Source organism: Oryza glaberrima, chromosome 5 (assembly GCF_000147395.1).
Source record: "Oryza glaberrima chromosome 5, OglaRS2, whole genome shotgun sequence".
Taxonomy (NCBI): Eukaryota; Viridiplantae; Streptophyta; class Magnoliopsida; order Poales; family Poaceae; genus Oryza; species Oryza glaberrima.
The window spans coordinates 23,879,249-23,901,244 of NC_068330.1; the positions used below are offsets into that span (position 1 = coordinate 23,879,249).

General features: G+C 40.0%; 2 protein-coding genes across 2 annotated transcripts; both read right to left on the bottom strand.

Annotated features, from left to right (window-relative positions):
- Positions 1-1,445: 1,445 nt before the first annotated feature.
- On the bottom strand, positions 1,446-8,144 carry LOC127775156 (putative clathrin assembly protein At2g01600). Its single transcript, XM_052301479.1, has 15 exons — positions 7,901-8,144; positions 7,669-7,738; positions 7,376-7,473; positions 6,050-6,188; positions 5,835-5,962; positions 5,623-5,715; positions 5,463-5,513; positions 4,828-4,893; positions 4,684-4,749; positions 4,496-4,576; positions 4,337-4,414; positions 3,260-3,442; positions 3,115-3,190; positions 2,889-3,013; positions 1,446-2,042 (listed from the first exon to the last, which is right to left on the bottom strand). The coding sequence occupies exons 1-15, from the start codon at positions 7,988-7,990 to the stop codon at positions 1,683-1,685; spliced, it is 1,704 nt and encodes a 567-aa protein (XP_052157439.1). The 5' UTR covers positions 7,991-8,144; the 3' UTR covers positions 1,446-1,682.
- A 1,935-nt stretch (positions 8,145-10,079) lies between these two features.
- Positions 10,080-14,075, bottom strand: LOC127775158 (serine/threonine-protein kinase STN7, chloroplastic). Its single transcript, XM_052301480.1, has 10 exons — positions 13,668-14,075; positions 13,500-13,589; positions 12,975-13,094; positions 12,760-12,864; positions 12,260-12,428; positions 12,086-12,179; positions 11,855-11,948; positions 11,700-11,756; positions 10,598-11,011; positions 10,080-10,483 (listed from the first exon to the last, which is right to left on the bottom strand). The coding sequence occupies exons 1-10, from the start codon at positions 14,043-14,045 to the stop codon at positions 10,325-10,327; spliced, it is 1,680 nt and encodes a 559-aa protein (XP_052157440.1). The 5' UTR covers positions 14,046-14,075; the 3' UTR covers positions 10,080-10,324.
- Positions 14,076-21,996: the final 7,921 nt, after the last annotated feature.

Here is a 21,996-nt window from a genome sequence, read left to right on the forward strand (position 1 = left end):
TTTACACAGCTCCAAGACAAGGTGAAGCAACTGTTAATTTTAGCCCGTCTCAGATATATTATTATGTTGAAAGACCAATATGACCTCCATTAAGACTGTATATTTCTTCAAAGTTTATATGCTCAGTTAGACTTTTGATTTGTGTAAGCTTTAATTAATATGTTTGAACGATTTGAGGCGATGGGAAGCTATATCTAACCAAAAGAACGTGAATAATAAACTCTAAGAGAGGATACTAAAAGTCTGGCCTTAAAATAAAGTATTTATGAGACAAATCCTTCCATCTAAAAATGAAGTTTTCGGAGGCCGGAGGAAGTGCACAATTAAGATGGAATAGTCAGAGCATAAGTCCGGAACACGTGGCTGGAACATACATGGACAATATTGGTGTTTGGTAGGACGAGTGATATTGTGCTGGGTGAAGGCTGACGTGGAGGTAAATAATTGGGATGGTGGATTCCCCGGTCCCCAGATGATTGATACTTTCGTCTGGTTGTATTACATTACTTCAACGTTGAGAATCACAAAGTTTATCATTTCTTTATAAAGAAAATGCAACGTTTGTTGTTACATTCAGAAAAATGAAAAACGGAGAATACACACAGAAATACGTCATCATCAGGCCAGCATCAAATCAATTGTGTCATGATGCTGCAGGTCTAGCGTACGCAGCGACCAGTCGCCCGCAAGATTGAGTTCCTCAGTCGATTGCGGTCCACATGTTAATGATAAAAGCACGATGTGATAAAAGCATGATGCAATCGACTGCAAGGTCCTGGCCACAGTATCTTTGTGTCGCTTGAGTGCCATGTATACATATATGCTGTTCGTATTGTGTTTCTCGAGCCTTTGTTTTCTTTTAATTTTTAAAAGGAATTCCAAGCTTTAGCTCATGTTGCAGAAGAAAATTTCACCAGTAAAGATTCATTCCCATGTGCCTCCTACAAGGCCTACAGTGGCCTGGAAAAACTTTGGGACAGTTTAGCCATATAGGTGGGGAGGAGCTTTTCACGGGGGCGAAAGGCCGACCACTGCTTAAAGATTCTTCAGTTTGTTGCTTACTCAAGAGACGACAATTTCATGCGGTACATATGGTGAATTATTGTGATATGCACGGCAACATCAGCTTCAATTAAAACACAAGGGAAAAGAATGGCATGCAGTACAATCTGCCAGTGTCACTACGCAAATTTCAACAACAAACTTCGGCCACATAATGTTCGAGAAGTCAACAGAAATTTAACAACTCAGATGACACGGCAGAGGAGTAAACACCATGATGGAGGAAAGCTTTAAAAGATTCAAGAAACACAGAGAACACAATCTTATGGAGTGAAACAGGCTTCTTTGGAACAAAGGAATTTCATAGGAATTGGTTCATTCCTCCTAAATTCCTTCGCTTCCAAGGAGGCTTAAATGGAGTATCATGCATGAGCAGTTTAGAATAATTGTTCAACCAGCCATTTTGGTTTGTAATCATGTCATACTATTTATTGACATATAACTGATGCTACACAGGCCACTAATTTCTTTACAAGGGTTGCTTGCCAGCCCCGTGTGGCGAGGCCAATACACAAAATCAATTACACGAGTGACATACAAGTAAGGCCAGGCACAATGCATAATATAATCACACGAAAATCGCATTTGCTAGGACACGATATGCTCTTCTTCTATGCAACCTACAGAAGTTGGGTGCCACCAAATGGGTTGGCTTGCTGATGCCCGTTGTTCGCCATTGGGAATGGGCCAAAACCAGAATCCAAAAATGGGTTTGTTGCAGGGCCCATGCCCACATGCTGCGGTTGCATTGGTGGTCCAAAGGGATTCGCTTGCATCATAGTTGGTATCTGTTGATGCTGCTGAGACATGGCAGCCATTTGAACCGATGGTGGAGGAGCAACTTGGTTCGACATTACGAAAGGATCATTTGACATGAACGGGTTGGGAGCTGAAGAACCATATAACTGCTGTTGCTGTCTCTGCCTGTAGTCCCCCTGGTCATATAGGCTTTCCAAGATGAGCTTGTCAAACCCACCACCCTGTAGACACAGAATAATCCCATTTAATTCTCAATTGGAAACAATTGACAACCAAAATTGGCCAAAAACAAACATGAGTAGAAGGACCTCCAAATTAGTTAAAAGGTTAACCAGGAATGCTGTACTACTGTTTAGCAATAAAGCAACTAACTTGGGCAACCATAATGCCATTCTATTTTGACATAATCATCGTCAGCCTCCTCTGTTTTCCGCTAAGTACCTCTAGCTAGTGTTAAAGGGTATAGAAGGTTAGGCGTACCAAACAGTTATGCAGGGGAGCCATGCACTCTTAAGAAAAGAAGAAATGCACAAGGTTGGCTAAAGAAGATAAATTCTGCGTATGAAAGACCGTAGACAAGCTATGGCTGTCATAACTTGCTTGCATAGTGAAGGCACAGCAAGACATAGATTGATTTAATCATGTGACTTTGCACAAAATAATTGCAGTGCAAAAGCATCAACTAAAATCACAAATCATGTCCAAAAGCAATTGCATGATATATGTGATAGTTAGACCTAATGAATCCTCAAGTGATTGAAAATGCAGTGAGCAATGTTTGACCTACTGCACAACCATGCTTATTTTACATCGCTACAGAAGAGAAAAGGTGGCATAAGTTGATTTCCTCCAAAAATATTTCCTAACTTCCTTGTCAAATATTTCCCGACTTGCTTGTTGCCAGTCTTTTGACCGTTGACCCAAATCCAAATGCATTCGCTCGGTAACAGGAGGGCGTGGATTAACATAATAAAATACAAATGGTAGATTTCTGATATCACCGATTGCCAGGACTAGCCACAACAAATAAAAATACCATAAAAAGCAATAAGAGTGAAGAAACCAACCAGTTGACTATCTGCAGCAGATGAATTCGTGTTACTTGGAGTGGTAACAAGGGCGAGTTCCCACCCTGTTGGATCAAATCCTTTATCTTGCCATGTAGCGGTGCTGGATGTTGAAGCACCAGCATCTAATAGAGATGACAAAATAAAGAGAAAAACAGAACATCAATAACTTTAACCCTATTGACAATCACCAAGAATTCAAGACATGTTCATAAAACAAAAGTACCTGCTGGAACAATGGCCAAAGCCAGAGCGTTGCTTTCTTCTATCGCTGATACACTAGGGTTCGGATCATTTAATCCCTATGGAGTAAACAAAATTTAGATTGAAAAATTAAAGCATTGAATAACAGCATTCTTTACTTTACTTACCAGTAGATCACCAGTATCTGCCACCTTAGTCTTGGGAGGAGGAGGAGGTGAAACAGCTTCAGTAACAGGTGGTACTGGAACAGGTTCTTCAACAGGTGGTTTTTCCTCTTCGACAGGATCAGGCACAGAATCTTCCTCTTGTTCTTCAGGTTTATATGTCAGAAGAAGCCTCTCAGGTAATTCCTGATCAGAATGATTCGATTCAATGGACTGGATTTTTTTTATGCGTAGCAGTGGGAGAGTCTCCCACTGGGCTATATTAATACGAATAATTAATGGACAGAACTCATTCCATGTGATCAATACAACACCTATGGGCAAATAAAGTAGAGAGAATTTAAATTCGAAATAGTTAAATAATAATTCATATTCTTTTTTATAAATAGTTATCTTATGTTTCAAGCTAAAAGATATGCATATATATGCCTATGAACTGCAATACACTTGCATGATCCATTATATAAGGTCATTAATTAAGATGGAATCTCCCTCTCTTCCTCCCTCTTTTAAATTAAGCAGGTACACCTGTAAGCTGATTTACCTATTTCAAGTTTTCAATGTAGTATGGGATTTTTTTATCCTTTAGATGGGTAGCAACAAGTTATTTGTTACCTTCTAAATTACAGAAACTATGATGCGCAGCTCTCCTGCGCGTTCAAGGAAAAGAAATTAGAGGAACTGGTATTGTTTTCCTCATATTTGTTCTCTCATTTCCCACATACCATCATGAACCACATGTATGCTGCAAGATCTACTGTATAATGTATAATGTTGAAATTCACAAAAAAATATATTGTTCTTTTCCTTTTGGACATTTTTTTTAGGTACGTGTCCGCACTGTAGAAAATTCCAATGACACTACAAGCACCACTAAACTATTGAATAATTCAATTATTTCTTCTTGTCTAGATACCAAAAGTTCTCAAATTATTATACTTAACACGAAACATGGGATAAAAACTGCTATATTAACAAGTAGAAACACAAAAAGGCTCACAGTTCATGTATCTAATATCCAAATTAGACAGCCTGATCACTGAAATAATAAATAAAACAAAGAAATGTGCAAGTACTAACCAATGGTTCTCGCACTGGAACCATGCGTGGAGCCTCCCTCACATACTCCTCCATAGTGACAAGAAATGTTTGTGGCGGCTGAGAAGAAAAAAAAAAGATGTTTTCTCAAGAAAGACATCTAATAAAAGTGAAACAATTCAACAAGGGTCAATCCCTCACCTCCCTCAGAGTGGGAAATTGGAAATTCCTAGCAAGTTCTAGACCCCGGCAATTTTCATAGAAGTCAGATAGGCTCCCAGCCTGTATAGAATAACAAAACAACATAAGAATGAATAAAATGCATCACCCCCATACTTTATGGAACCAAGATATACTCCACAAAATAATTGTCCAGGCTTTGGAGCTACCTGTTGGCCTGCCCTCCTGTAAATTTCAAGGGCTTTGAGTGCTTCATGTCTTGGCATCTCAAAAAACTGAACACATGAAAAAGGAAATTACACATGTGCAGATTGTTGATCATTATAAAGTACTACTGGAAGAACAGCTTTTACCTTATCAACAAGGTTAATAATCCCATCGTTTATTGCACAATATATTTTGAAGCTCTCTTTTAGCACCTGTGAAAAAATAGGCCACACTACTTAGCCATTCCTCTATTAGCCCAATCAACAATGTGGATATTGGTGTTCAGATAAATATAGGATGAGTTTTTACTTTTTTAAGCTGGTAAGAGTACATGATATATTCTTGTTTGATTATTTGGATGGAACAAAAATATACAAAAGTGAACACAAACAATTTGTTGGTTCAAAGATAATTTCAGGAAATTAAAGCAAGTTTATAATCGAAAATTTCCACATAAGGCAGCTAACTACTAACGTCAATGAATGATACAGACACCTATCCTTCTATCCATATGCTTCAAGCCTTCAACAAGGTGTATTTTCATTAGCAAAGGGTGGATGGATAAAGGCAATTATTGTGATGCAATGGTATCTAAAAAATTGCACCATTTTCACCAATGCCATTTTAGATTGTTAACAAGCTGATACTGAGAACTGAATTTACAAAAAGAACAACCTTCAGGTGAAATCAAATCTTTATTTTAAGCTTAGAAGAAACATATAATAGAGAATAGAGTGAAAACAAATTATACGGAGTACAACTAAAAATATATATAACTTACCAAAGCTAGAGCATATTGCACCAAGTAGTTATTATTTGCAGCTCCTTCCGGCTGCAATGACAAAAGCAAACAATGATATGTATACATAGAGCAGAAAATGATTGAAAATGAGTGTGTGTCATATCTAATATGTATTGGCATGGAGTATGGAGATAATCACCCGACATCCAACAAGTCGATATAGTAACTGCTGCAAAGCTGGCAACTGCTCTAACAGATCCTGGGACTCCAATTCTCTGGTTCTGCTGTGCCCCTGATGATAAAACATAATTAGGTGAAGCATGGACAGTCTTGTATCGGTAGAGAAGTGTAATACATCTGATCCTCAAAACTGATCAGTTATACCAAGGTTGGGATTGTAGTGTTTCAGACCTTTTCAGGACCTTGACCTTGTTTGGACAAACGTTCAGCTTCAACGTCATACTTGAGGACCCTGAAGCATTCCAATCTTTCCTCCAGAAACAGACCATATGTACGAACCCATGCAGAACAGTCCCAAGCTGGACAGTACTCAATATTACACAGGGAAATAAAGAGGAAACAAGCATGTCAGCAGCAATTTCCAGTCACCTAGATAAAATACTAACCAATTGGACTGGAGTCATCCTTGAAGTTTGAGAGCTGCAAAATACGCCCCCTCTGTGCAAAATTAAGAAGCTCTTCTCGAAAAGTAGGGTCACCCTCTCGAAGAAGTCTATGGATCACTACAAGTGTTTTCAAGGCTACCTGCATGTTACAAAAAACAAAGAAAAATCAACTAATCAGCTCCTGTGTATGATTTTCTTTTCCTTACATTCTAGGGCTTTCTCTTTTGCAAGCATAAGATTTAAATTTGCTAATTAGACAGGACGCACAATAGTGACATATGGCTGTGAGAACAAGGAATTAATGAATTGAATAGTGGACTTGGCAATAAAGAATTACTGATGCTCAATTAACACTGAAATTTTAGCATAGCACTTTTGACTCTAGCAATGAGTATGATTTTCCTTTCTTTTATTGCATTAACATTAATAGCTAATATCTTCATGCAAAAGATGTAACTTTGAAAATCAATAGCTAGATTCCGAAACACGGCAAGCAAGTGATCTTAAGGATTGGAACAATGCAAATTCATAGCCTGCTCAGTAAACATGTAGGATTATATATTTATTTTGTCATTATTATTTATTTAGAAGAGGGGGCAATCCTCAGTTTCATTTCAAAAAACTACATAAATTAGCAAGACTAAAATATGTAGCTGGTACTGTACAACTATAAATTAGCATATAGTGTCTATCTTTAAATGTCCAGACCAAAATCCCAAGCAGTATGACACCCAGGAAAGACCTAGAACGGAATTACTGTCAACATGCCTAGAAAGCTCCTGAAGATGAACATGTCAGCAGAAAATCCATTGGTATCAACGCACAACAGGGCCCAGTCAGAACTTGACTCCACTGAACTTCTTGTGAGAAATTATGACGATCGGTCTATGTTACTGGAAGCTATAGGATAGTAATACTAACTGACTTGTAGAAATTACTTGAATCATGGAATCAGCCTAGATGATGTTTCAAGTTATAGATTTTTTAAGCCATCCATATGAAGAGCAGTCATTAATATTATAAGAAACGTCTACATAGCATCAGCCAGACTATTAGCAGCATAGCAGCATCCAGGAGCACGATAGATATATTATCTGAATCAACACAATAGGTCATCCATACAACTGTTCATGGAAACAACACATAATCTTGAAACATATAGGCATATACTATCAACTCAACAGTCAGACACAAGCATCACTTTTGTAGTCTCGTTATACAGGACAGTATGGTACCATTCGAACATCCACAATGCATACAATTAATCCATCATCCCAAAACAACATCAAAAGAGATGATAAACATGGAAGATAGTGTTGCACTTACAATCCAATTGCGTGTTTTTGCAAGCCGGCGGGAAAGCGCGTGGATACAATAGGCGACGTCTGCCCGAGGCCGAGCGATGGACGTCGCGGCAACAATCTCTGCAACAACAGCATACACGCCATCAAACACGGAAAACACCACCTGAGGCCAACCGAAAAATAGAACCCTAATAGCCTCCCCTCTCAGGAGCCTCCCCACTTTCAGGCACGATCTAATTATAAAACCCCAGTAATACCTAATTAATCAAAAACCTAATACACGGAAATATACGGTGTGAGAACGAATCAACGCACTGCGCAGGTGGCGCTCCTTGGGCGGGCACTCCACGTGGTTAGTCGCCTTCACGATCGCCACATCCAGATCCTACAAAAAGCACACGCCCAAACGAATTTCCAATCAGAACCACACAGATCTAAAAGCCTCCACACCACATCAAAAAAAATCTAGGGTTCCCACGAATCGGCCAAACTCGGCCAGAAGGGGAGAGAAAAAAAAATCCATCCCCCGGGAGTTCCGGATCCGGACCTTGAAGTCGGAGTTGAGGTTGGCGAGGCTGACGGTGGTGGAGTCCTTGAGCGCGCCGTACGCCTTGCGCCAGCTCTGCATCGCCGCCATTCCTGCGGCTCCCCTCCTCCTCGCCTCGCTAATTTTGGGGTGGTTGCTCTCTCTCTCTCTCTCTCACGCACGCGGCGTTCGATTCGGTTTTTGGTCGAGGGGTTTTTTGTGTTTGCGTGTCAAAATTCGCCGACGCCGGGGAGTGAGGAGGAGGAAGGAGTCGAAGAGGGTGTGTAATTAAATACAAGGTGGGGTGGCATTCTGTGAATATATTTTCGCTTTCGACTTTTTCCTCGTGTGGGTGGCTTGCGCCGAGTGGAAGGTTCGAGAGGAGACTTGGCACCTGGGAGATGCTCCATTTTTTTCATTAAACCCCTCCACTTTATCGAGTTTTACGTTGTTCTGAAGCGTCGCAAACTGTTTTTTTTTCTTTTTTGGAGGAAAAATTCGGTGACTTTGAAAATTATTTCTTTGAGATAGTCTTAAAGCAAGCATAGAACATTTGGTTGTTGAATTTTCAGTTTGGAACTAATCTCTCCGGTATGATTTATTGCACCATGCAAAACAAAGAAAAACGACGGCAGTTCGGATGTGAGCCAAACCCATTATTGTTTTCTGTTCAATCTAATCATTGGTCGGTACTAAATTATGCTCTTTGTAACTAACCATGCATCTATCTGTTTTTGTTTTTTTTTTGAGCTTATCTATCTGTTTTTGTTGATTGTGGAACTAACTACTCATCATGTTTTTTGAGAACAATACTCATCATGTTAAGTTGGTAGTTGGCACTTGTGTATTGTGCCACAGTAACTGCTATATCTAAACTGTATTTGGATGCACGTACACGGTAACAAACGCTTTTGATCTAATCTACACCTCAGTAGAAACTGAAAATCGACTTCTTTGCTCCTTGTATCAGACCTGACTTTTGCATAATAAAACCGTTTCGTCGCTAGTGACGTTCACAAGAAGACCAGTCTGGCAAAAAGCATGGATGGCCATGTCGACATGTCGTCCTGGCCGGCTGTGCCCTCCTGGCCGTGAACTGTGTCGTCGCTTTTCCACGCTGAAGCGGTGGGTTTTGAACCTGACAGATCTTCTATGCATTCCAAACCTCTGCACCATTATACATTTGGCTGAGTTCGGAACTTCAGATTCCCAACTCATCTATTTTGTTTTTCGCACGCACGTTTTTTAAACTACTAAATGAATATGTTTTGCAAAAATTTTCTGTACAAAATTACTTTAAAAATATCATATTAATCCTTTTTAACAAAACTAATACTTAATTAATCATGTGTTAATAGATCGCTCCGTTTTACGTGCAGGAGTAATTAGTTCCCATCCTGCATTGCCGAACACAGTCTGGCCTAGTTCTTTTCTACAACTCTTAACATGTTTTTTAAATTGTTAAATGATACATTTGTTGTAAAAAGTTTCTATGTAGAAATTATTGTGAAAAAATCAAACAAATCTATTTTTTAAGTTTATAATTAATTAATTAATTAATCCAAAAGGAAAGAACGAACACAGCCTTAGGAACTTCTCTTGTTACTGTTACACGAAAGATGCACATGCACACCACATTTACATATGTGTGAGAGCGTTTTTCTAACACATGCTCAAAGAGAGACAAGCGACAAATCCTTAGCCTCACTAAATTTCCTTATCCAAAAAAAAAAATCCATTAAAAATCGACTCATGTGTGCGTAATATTTATGTACGATTTCGACTTGGGTGTTTCCTCCATTCATGGACCATCTGGACCTCCATATGAAGAATCAAGTAGTTCAGTGGCAGATAAAAGTTAGTCAAAAAATCATTCAAAATGCTGCTAGAATCTAATCATATGAAAGTGGCACCAATATAGCTGTTGAAGTCACTTGGCACAGTGAGCAGAATAGCAAGAAACTGGTCCCAACACTCCAACTGGAACATATGGAGGACACTCGGATAAATGCAATAGAAGAGAAGGGCAACATGGCATAACTGGGCCACAACCACAAACTTCACTCATCACTCCATCAGCCTTCACGAGGTTCAGTTCCACTTATTATGAGGATTCATTAATCATTACGACCACCTGTGCCATGGGTTTCTTGTACTACCACATGATGAACACACTCCCCGAGCAACAATCAATCACAGGTTAATCAAGTACAGTGGATCTGTTATGAACTTATCATAAGGGTCTCTGAAAATTTTGGTTCCATGTCAAATATATGTACACCTATTTGGACATCGGTATATGCTATTGTGGTCTTTTTCCGATGGAACGACGATTTGTACTCACCAGAGGTAGGGAAGTAAGTAGGCTGTACCATTACCATTGCTACATGGCGAGGTTTCTACAGAAGAAATGGGCGATGCACAGAGGGACAGAGCTGCGTCTGCCTACTCCTCCTTTGGTATCCACCGGCTCCACCAAATGCTTTTGCTCTGGCTGCTAAGCTCATCCATGCTTTCGTTGATTGTCCTCACGACCTTTCTCTGTACACGCAGCACGGAAGCAAGCAAGTTCCTCCGTGCACTACCTTTCTTTGGTTTGATTTCCTGTCGAGCAGAAAAGGAAATGAATTACCCCTCGAAACAAATAGTCATTATGAAAACGAAATGATAAATTTGAGCTAGAGAGTTTCAGGCTTTCAGCTATGCTGTCATGCGTACCCTAAGCTCTTGAAGTTGTGCCTCTGTAAAACCTCCTTCTGCTTCTGTTCCTGATCTTGCCATGAGGCCGACGACCCAACGGGCTGCTTCACTGTAGTCCTTCTGGGTTGCACGAAGCAGTTGCAGCCTCAAGTTTTGCATTACAGAGAGGCCAAGGAGCCCCTCGCGGTTGAAATATGGATGCGCCAGTGCAGCCTTAGCACCAGTCCTTTGCCGTGCTTTGTACCGGACCATCGATGTGAGAAGTTCCCATCCAATACCACCATCTAAATCCAAGATGTCAAAGCCCCTCCGGAGCTCCGGGGTAGCTCGTGGCTCTACCAAATTCCTCCAAGCTTCTAAGTCATAGTTGCACCTCTTCAGTTGGCGGTTAAATTGTATGAGGCTGCTGTCCGTTCTCAATGATGGAAATGCCTAAGAAAGACTGATGTGTTAGAGAAGATCAATAACAGCATTTTAATGAACATCTATACAGATCAATATGTTCAGAAACATCAAAAGTTAGTTACTCTTATTCCAATATCTTGTCAAAGAACTTTTTGGTTGGAATGCCATGCAGCACAACATTACTGTCAAGAACTCAAAATGACAGTTCAAACATATTACATTTGGTGTCCTGGACATGTATTCACAGTGCCCCCATGCACTGAAGTGAGGAGGTGTGGCTAACAGCTGGATAAATTAAACTTGTATGAAGAAGTCCAAAGGAAGAAAAGGATGGAAACACACTTGTACATTATCTCAAGTTATGAAGAACAGAGATCAACACAGACTCCACTCAAATGTTGGCAACTATGTATGTAATGCGCTAACTATAAATGCTGACTCATCTTGCTAGGAAGTAACATAGCAGTCGCTACAAGCTCAACATGAGCAGAGTAAAAGATTTTGTAGAAACAGTGGTAAAGGGGGATTAGTATTGTGACATTTCAAATTATGGGTAAGAAGCTCCCCTGCTGCTCCAGGTTAAAAAAAAAAACTGCTGCTTAAATTGGGAGGATGGTTGGAGAAATTCCAGTATGACAAAAGCACATCAATCTAGAGATCAGTTTTTCGGAATGCATTGAAACACTATTAATCTAATACTCCTGTAATAACATACCATTTGTAAGAATATAAGGCCCAGGCTATATATGTCAAATCTGTCAGGAAGGTTCAACTGCCAATGAAAAGAAAATCGATGCATTAGATCATGCAACAAACTGATTGAATAACTATAATAAAGAACTGACACAAATAAAAGGATTTAAAGAGTACCTGCCAAAGGACTGGAGATAAAGCAGTTGCAACTGGAGCAGAGGGAGCAGATGGTGTTTGAGTGCTCATTATATATTGCTCCGGTGCAGCATACCTGCAAAGCATTGATAAAGCTTCAATCAAATCCCTAATCAAACTATATTTTAGCACATTATAGCATTAATTAACTTTAAAACATAACTTCTTCTTTGCGAGCAGTGCAGTTATGGATCATGAGGTAGTTTTGAGTACCTTGGATCTAAAAGGAACTCACTAGGAATATAGTTGATGCCCACTCGCAAATCAGCTGCTGCTCCAAGATCAATAATTTTGAACGTACGAGATCCTATCAGTAGACAAAACTGAAAATATTAGCTCAAAAGGTATTTTCATGATACTACAAACAAAATATGTTCCGATTATTACCTTCCGAAAATATCACATTTTGGGGTTTTACGTCTCTGTGAACAATCCCTGTCGAATGAAGGCCATCAAGAGCAAATAAGAGTTGTCTCATTACTGTTTGAATAATCTTATTCTCTCTTGCTATTCCCTTTGGCAGGTCTTGAACATCTCCTAGAATCTTAGTCTCAACCTGATAAACCGCAAACAAATTTGAAATGATAAATGTTGATTGAAGATGAACTAATCCTGTAGGTCATACTAATTCAATTTGTTTATCGCATCTGTTGATTTAAGTTTTTAACATGATTTAAATGAGAGGCTTAATTACCCCCTTCCAAAATCAATCTAGATAAATGACAGCACGAAAGATTGCAATGAGAATAATGTCACTAGTAATACAAACTCATCTGATTATTTCATTAACTGAAAAAAAGAACTGTTCAACTGGAGCCAATGGAAGCAAGAATGTAACAAACTTGACCGACCTGAAACTATTTTTCAGTTTGTATGGCAACACTTACATTGTAAGGGAACTCCTTGCTTTGCATGAGATCGAATAGTGTATCCTCACCTTCATAACGCCAAATAAGCCAGTATTCATCAGCTCCCTTACCTTTAGCTTTGCTCTAGAAAGAAATATATATGCAATGTGAGTGTTAGGAGTCTATCATATTGTTTGCAAACAAAGGTAAGTCCATAATAAGATGATAGTACACAAACATGAGAGTATTTATACCTCACGAAAGCCATAAATAAAATCTGCACAGCTGCTAGCACAGGCCCTCCTGACACGCTCGTTCATCCATATTTCTACCGCACCATACTCTGTTGCCTTCTTCACAACCACAGCACCTTGCTTCAAGAGACAAACAAGGTATGATCATTAGTATGCATGGCCTAGCAACTATCTAACTCATAAAAATATACTGTGTTATTGATCTTCAAAAGCTTGTTTAGAATACTTTCACGGGGTTTTAGGTACACACCTAATACTTTGAGTTACTTATAAAAACAAACTATGCGGCTGATTAACTTATCACAAATTCACAGCCACCAAAATATTTGTTCAAGTGCAACCCCTTCTACATACTATCAACATGAACTCACAAATACATTTTCACTTTCTTCATGACCAACTTCAATTACCCGGGGTTACTTCATTCCCTCCACTAAGGCAAGCAGCAGCCATGCATCAGCAACACAAAATTCTACATATCTGAAGCTTTTACACGCAGATGCAGTGATGCACATTACTGTTTACCTTCTCCGCAGCTTTGGGGTCATCCAGCGACGCCTTGTAGACGACTCCGAACGCGCCCTCCCCAAGCTTCTTCCCGAGCACGAATTCATCCTGCCAAAAAGCAACCAAATCATCCCCCCAATCGAAGAAGCGCGGAAGAGTTAGGGCGTCGCGAGTGCCCGCGCTCACCTTGCGGAAGGTGGGGCGGAAGACGCGCTCGGCGAAGGCGAGCACGAACATGTCGAAGAAGCCCGGCGCGACGCCGGGGGTGGACCAGAGGTAGGACGCGGCGGCGAGGGCGAGCGCCACGCCGGGGGCGGTGATGGTGAGCCCGTCGTTGCGGGGGAGCGTGCTGCGGTAGATGACGTCGCCGCACGCCATCACCGTGCAGGGGAGCCCCACCCCGACCGCCTCCACCAGCTGCCGCCCCAGCTCCCCGCCGAGCTCCGCCATCACCGGGCGGAACGACGCCGCCGTCGTCGCCGGCGGCCGCCGCCGGCGGCGGCGGAGGAGGGTGTCGTGGCCGGGGAGGAAGGAGGTGGAGAGGCCAAGGCTACCGGTGGCCATTTTTGCTTTCTTTTTTTTTCTTGGATTCGAAAAAATTAATGCGGCTCACACTATTTCTTCTCTGCGTGTGTTTTTTATTTTCATTTTTAGAATTATCGTGGGGAGATAATTCAAACGTGTGGGATCAGAATAGGTTGACACGTGGGGTTTGGCCCACCTGTCAGTGTCGAAATATCCAAGTGGCTGGGAGTGCCATGGAGCATTGGAGCATATCTTGTTGGCCCCACATGTCAGTCACCTTAGAATGCATGGCTTGAATAAGGCATTCTCAAGCAGTTTGTAAACGAAAAATAATTTTTAAATAACACTTTTATATATGTGTGCTCTTAGTGATCTAAAAGTAAAAGGCTGAAAAATAAACTTCGATAAAAAAAATATCAAAATTAACTATAAACTTAAATTTTGGCTGATAAGTATAAGCGAAAAGATGAGGGTACAAGCTTTTGTTCCCGGTTTCCCACTAAATTATCCAAATTTGGTTTACTATGATAGTTAGGGTTTTTTAGGGAGTTTTTAGATTCTGATAAATAGCCGATGAGAATTCAACTGATGAGATTTTATTTTTTTACTTTTTGAAAAACCTTGCAACTAAATTTTTTTATAATCTAAACGAGAAACTAGATTGTTTAGAGATTTTAAAAAAAAATGTTAGCTGACAGAATATCGTCCAAACATGGCCTAATGCTACTATAAGAGATCTAGATATTTTGTTACCTGGACTAATCTTAGTTAAGTTCGTAGAACAAAATGGGGAAATTGTGACATGATAATTTGTGGCTGTGGGAAGATGGACTTGGAGAGAAGTATCGGCCTCATCGAGCTAGTGGCCAGAATTCGCTCTCAGGGTGTGATTGACTCGTTGGACTAGTGGACTGCAGTCCAAGTTTGTGTAAGTGAAAAAAATCTACCTTACACGTTACAGCTTACTGTCACTGTTCAAATCCCAGGCCATGCTTCGATTCCTAGCGTCTTAAAAAGTCTGATTTAGAAATTTTACAGAAACCAAACTGTCCATGAGTTTGTTTGAACAGCTTTTGACACCTATAATTTCTCACAGAATTAAAATATCCTTCAAACAGTACTTTAGTTTTTCTTTTTCTTTTTTTTAGAGAAGTAATTTAGTTTTCCATTCAGATTCTATAACCTATAGAATATAAAAAAATAAACTAAACATTTAGAAATTGGATTTCACACCTTCTCCAAATTCTCGAAGACTGACTATCATCTTGATACTTCTTAAAGCAGATACAATAGCAGATTATTAGCCATCTATAAACATATTTTAATGAGATAAGAGATGAGAGAGAGAAGCAGCGGGCTACAGATCTGTAGCCAGCTGCAGCACGGACTCCAAGACACAGTGTGTGTATGACAGGTGGGACCATATATTAATAGTATAGTAAGCAACTGTTGTATGAATTGGCTATTATATTGGCTATAGATGAATTGAAGCTAGTAGTGGGCTATATTATTAAACTTGCTCTTACAATATTAAGCTTCTCAAGATACTTACAAAAATAGTAGTATTACAAATCATCAGTAGTGTAGTAACAGTGACCCCACTTCACGTGATTAAAAGGGACTTTCGGATGGAACTTACTGGATGGGCCACCTCTCCTCAACGGCTTTTGTAGTGACGGCCCATCTCCCTCTCCTAACTTCCTAGCCCAGCCCTGAAATTTAAAAGGCCGTAATTTGCATCCTCTCGAAAAACACAGCCCATGTGGATGGACAGTGCGAGCAAACCTGAATGCAATTAGATTAGTGCAAATCACTTCCAAGTTCTAAGCAACATACAACAAGCTATCTCTCTTAATAACTTCATCAAACTGCAAAATGCAAACGCCTCACGAAGTCATGATAAACTTGTTTTTTTTTGGGCGAACCTGCGTGCAGGTCGGTGGGAGGAATAAAATCTCATACTTATCATATCAAGATCATGGAACGCCTGAACATTTGTTTATCGCGGTCAAATTTAACCCAAGCTGTTTTTTGCCATTAATCCACCACCATTAGTGCCCAAGAGGATCTCTCATTCTCTCTCCCATTGCAACCATCACGCAAAGACGCAAACCCAGAGCCACGCCTGCCTCGCTGCCGAATACTCTACAAATTAAAACGGCTTGTGTTTTTTTTTTCTTCAGTCAATGCAGAGTTGCAGACACAGCTTGCTCCAAAATTGGAGAGAATTTCGCCTGTATGAGATCTTCTTTGATGCTGCATGTTTTGATTATCTCAGCATTGTATAGTTCATCAGCCAGCTGATCGACTGCAATTTGCAAAGGATGTGGACACAGAGAAGTTTTGCTTTGGGAGGATCGATTCACCTGATGACTGTGCCACGACTGAAAATTGGATGTCTGAATTATGGTTTGAAATTAAATCAGAAGAAACCAAACCTGAATCAAGGAATTCAGGGATGCGTACGCTCTGAAACGTGACGCTGTACTAATGACTATAGTATAGACTTATTGTACTACAGATAGCATGATAAACAGATAAAGAATTGTGCAGATATGATTTCTTGTCCCTGGGATGAGTAGGATCCCTTCTAATGCAGCTTGTACATAGAATCTCTAATCATAAATATCTAAAAATATCTCCCAGAACTATTTAAGCATATCATTTGGTCTGTTAGGATACTAGACAAAAATATCTTCCCAGTTGCCTCTGCACTTTAGGAGTGGCGCCTTTGTGCTGACCAGAAACCAATCAGTTCTGCTGGTTCTTTCTTACAATTTAGCCCCTTTTAAAACTCGTATTACAAATATTCCCTCTGTAAAAAACCTAATATGTTTTGGTTTATCATAAACCAAGCTTCTTCCAGTTAGACCATGTTTATACATGTACAACGCAAAATTAATTTCATTAAATCTACTATTAAATATATGTTTATATTATATTAATTTAATGTTAAAAATGATACTACATTTTTTATAAGCTTCGTTAAGTTTAAAGAAATTTGACTTAGGATAAAACAAAAATATTACATTCTAAAATAGAGGAAGTAAACATGATAAAAACTTTTATAAAGATAGATCTCGTAGCTCAGCACAACAGGGATTTTCGCACCGAGACCTTTGACACTCATGATGCAGTGGCACCAATGCCATGGTGAATGGTGGACGGTTGGACACCGATGTGGTAAGGGGTTATTAATTGGCGACAGCCAACCTCCAAGGACTGAGAAAGGACGGAAGTCCCTACCTTCGGTTGATTTGGCATGTTCTAAACAAATTAGTTGTCGGATTATTTACTCCACGCTTTAAAATACAATTTCTCAAAAAATATTCTCCTACTTACATTGTTTAGACCACTTGTCATAATCTATTTGTTTGATTTATAATATATATTATTTAATTTACTAGACGATAAATTGGGGCCTCATATGGTGCCTAGGCCTTAGGGTTTGAAATACACGATTCAGCTCAAAATTTTGAAACCTTTAGCTACTAGATATAGCTAGGTATAAAAATTCAATTGATACTCATACTGTCAGGTTTACGGATAAGGTATATCTTATATCCTACGACTTATGGAATATACCGATAAGGTATACCTTCGCGTACACGGATCGTTTCCATGTACACCGTTAGGAATCCATCCAAAATTATGGAAAATATCTCTACGAGTCAGGCGATTTCCGAAGTCCTACTCGGAAGGGATATAATTTCTGTTATACCGTATCGGATCAAATATCCTCAGATCTTTCTTGGGGTCAAGATGATCCACGGTATAAAAGGGTCCCCCAGAGAGGGGTGCAAGGCATCAAATTTCATCACCAACACACCCACTATAGTTTGCGAAACCGGAGTACGCGGAGCCAAATCGCTGGAAGATCTCGTCGAACTCATCGACTACGATCTTGTCGGTACCGTCTGTTTCATCTACTTTCTTTGTAATATGTTCTCATCACTATCAATCCCATATAAACTGGACTAGGGCTATTACCTGACAAGGGGTCTGAACCAGTATAAACATGTCTTTTGTCTGCTTGATGTCGTACTATATAGACCCTCGTTCCAACGTACCCCAATACTCAACTCATCCGGTCCACGAGTATCACTCATCGACACATACCTTGCAATAATAACTCAAATTTATTGATATTTCACTATCTCATATCACATAGTTTGATAATTATATGTTTACATGGCACATACCTATAATAAAAAAGAGAGGAAAAAAGGGCATATAGATAGTAGGTTCAAATTTGTTTGAACTAGTTAGTAAACAACTAAGCTTCATACCCAAAATAGTTTCAAAAATTTCCATAGTCAGGGTATATACCCGATTCTTGGTGTTGTGCACCATGGAATCCTATGTAATTTGTCTTAATTTATCCCTATAAACAAGTAAAGATATATTTATTTCTTCCATATTTCATCCAATGTGATATGTTTCCATTGTATTGGATGATGTTTGAGATCAGTTTGAAACCCTACCTCTAAGAATTCCTCTCCCCTGCAAGCTGCAACATCCCTCCCTCCAAATCCTGTTAATTTGGCAATGGATTTTTTTTTAGGATTGACCATGTAATGTACCCCTTTCGTCATCCTATGTGATTTGTTTCCATTTTATTGGATGGTGTTTATGATCAGGATAAAACCCGACATCCGAGAAGGGAGTATGCATTGCAGGAGGTCAGCGCCAATGACAATCGCACCGAGACGCTGAAGGCCGACACCGAGTTTCGAGTACATTTTCGGAATGATCTATAAGGAGGGACAATTTATAAAATATGTTTTTAAGAAGGACCAAATAGTTAAAAACCCCAGATCAATTCTGCCCTCAAAATATCTGTATCATGAATGCATTCAACTCCTTGTCATGCATGCTGATGACTGAAGGAATCTCTCTCTCTCTCTCTCTCTCTCTCTCTTATCTGACGAGCAACTCTGAAACAAAGAAGAAGCTGTCCATCCGTTCGTTTCCAAAGCAAAAGCACGAGCTAGCTAAGGGAGGAGGGGTCAGCTATAGCAGCTGTGTTCAGACGCGGCTCACATGTGATACTTGTAAATTTCGAAGCTACCGTACCTTCAGAGAAGAGAAAACAACGCGATTATACTGGTTTTAGCGGCCTTTCGATGGTACGAAAAGCTTCAGATTAAGCCACATATAGAATCTGGGCATGTGATTGTCACATGACCCGAGCATGATGGAGCTCGAGTGCTCGACTGCATCGATCGGCAACGCAACGCGTGCTTGCTTGGGGTGCTGGTTTTTCCGGCTCTACAGGAGTATAGCTAGCTAGCGCAGCCGTTTCTCAGGAACGGCGGTTTTGGCAACCGCAGCTGATTTCACCGTGAATTTGGGTTGAAGTCACCTCGTTGCTTCTGTAACAGTGCTCCATATGGATCGGACAGAGAGGGAGAAAATATTAGTACTAGTTGGGTTTTGAGTTAAACGAGGACTTGGGATTAGTCTGCGATGCAGTGTTCTGCGTAAATTGAGATTAAAAGAGTTATTATTCTCTGATGATGTACACATGCAAGCATTCATATTGTTCAAACTGAGGGCCCAATGTTTAATCAATTTAAAGCGATCTTAATGGAGGATCCAACTTCTGTTTGGAGGTATATGGAATAACCGTAGATTTATAATAATGAATATCGAAAACTCGTTACTCTCTTTCAAATTTGACTCACCTATAAGGTTATATATTTTTACTTTATTTCTTTGCAACATCTGAATTCTAGATGCATTGGTGTGTTTTCGTTGTACGCAATGAATTTCTGAATTTATTTTAATTTTCATTATGTGTAGAAATAGAAATGAGGTCTAATTCCTTTTATGTTTCAATGATTTACTTATTGCCAACACAGATTTCGTGTGCTCTATTTTGTTCTGGTTAGATGCAATAATGTATTGCGTTTCCTTTTTCATTTTCAGCTCGAATGGGAATCAAAATGAAGCTTGGTTGTTTTTTTTTTTTGAAAATGCATAAAAGCCTTACACGTCGATATATTAGCAAAAGAAAAGACTTTTACAACTACGATCTGCTGACACAACCATGGGAGTTATAAGGGATAGGGAAAAAAGCATTGGGCTAACTTGGAGAAAACCGGGCTCCAAACAGCAAGAGGAAAAGAGAAAGAGACAAGCTAGAATTTATATGCAAAGCAGAGCTCCTACGTGATATATTAGGCTTCGCTACAATCCAAAGCTTCCCTTATTGCGTGATAGATCGATCATTGTATTAATCGAGGAAAGTATCCCAGCGAAAACACGAGCATCCCTTTCTAGCCTCCGATGCTAGGCAACAAGGAGAATGATGGACTCAAACCCCTTCTTATGTTGGTCTTGCAACCACTGACGAGAAGACACCCACCAAACTTGAAGCGAAGCTTGGCGGCTGGGTGAAAGGGGGGCTAGCCCGAGCTTGACAGAACCTTGTGCTGAACTTATTGCGCGAAGGCGCACTCCAACAAGATATGTGACCCGTTTCCAGCTCCTGCGCATATATAAGACACATGGAGTGGCTATCCATCCCGTGGTGATGAATTTGATTAGCCGTCCAACAACGTTGGTGAAACGTGAGCCAAAGGAAAAGCTTGCACTTCATGTGACCTGTGTTGCGCCAAAGGAACTCGACATAGGGGAAGGAGATCGAGCCCTAGAAGAACGCCAGCATTGTACTCACCACCTGTATAGCGCCAGATGTACCCATCTAGGGTTCTGTATAGTATCCCACAGTCGGAGAAATTAGGAGAGGACTCGCACTATCAGGGCGCTGGTGATGTCAGAAAGCCAAGCATTGTTGGTGAGGCCAGCAACCACCGAAGTGGACTTTCGGCCAACACCAGTTGATTTCTTTATTTTATCACCTGAAGGAAATAACCCGCCTTGCATACATATTGAGATGGCAAAATGTTAGCTTGACGCCAAATGCAACATGAAAATCATGTATTGTACGTACATGATTACTAGCACATTGTATACTCCTCCAGTTTCAGGTTATAAGATATTTTGACATTAAACTGTTTCAAATTTGACTAAGTTTATAGACAAATATAGTAATATTTACATTACCAAATTAGTTTTATTAAATTAATAATTAAATATATTTTTACAATAAATTTATCTTGGATCAAAAATATTACTATTTTTTCTATTAACTTGGTCAAACTTGAAGCAGTTTGGTGAAAACATCTTACAACCTGAATCGGAGGGAGTACATCGTAGTAGAAGTGTAGTGCATAGATGGTATTAATTGCATCCCACACTACTATATATTCCTTTCAGACACATGGTTTGTACGGCTTAATATGCCCATACTACTAATAGCCTGATGAAATGATTAACACATGGGTTAAAAAAGACACTGAACTGAATTTCTTATGGAACATTATTGTGTTAGATATTGCATATACCATATTTCAAGTTGGGACAGAATTAGGAGCCAGTGTACACTACAGCCGACGGTGACATGGCCTCTATCTCTTAGCTGCTACTAGCACCTCCATGGAATCAAATCATCAATTCTCATGTCAAAACTAGCTACTACTCTCTCCACTACTACTAGTGGAGTAGCAGGTTAGGAATATTTAGCAGGGAAGGAATCCTAGAGGGAGCAAATTAGGCATTACACCATACTTAACCATGGAATCAATTCGATGTCAAGCAGGACCGTTGGTCTACAGGCCCGGGAGGCATTGTCCCCTGGAGCTATACCGTCATCAAAATTCGTGCAACTTGACACAGGATGCGTTTGCATGTGCTTCCTGGAGATGGCAGCTCCCCACTTCCAAGAAGGGGTATATGCCCTTCTCCAAGATGGTGCTTAGTATTATCATATGCACAAGTAGGTGAGCATGAGGTAGTAGAAGAATTGAAGAAGAAGAAGGAGAAGGCTTGCCTACTATATAAGCTGGCCAGATGATGCACACTTGGACACACCAAACAACAGCAGCTCGCTAGCTGCAGATCCAGCACTAGTGACATTGAGCCT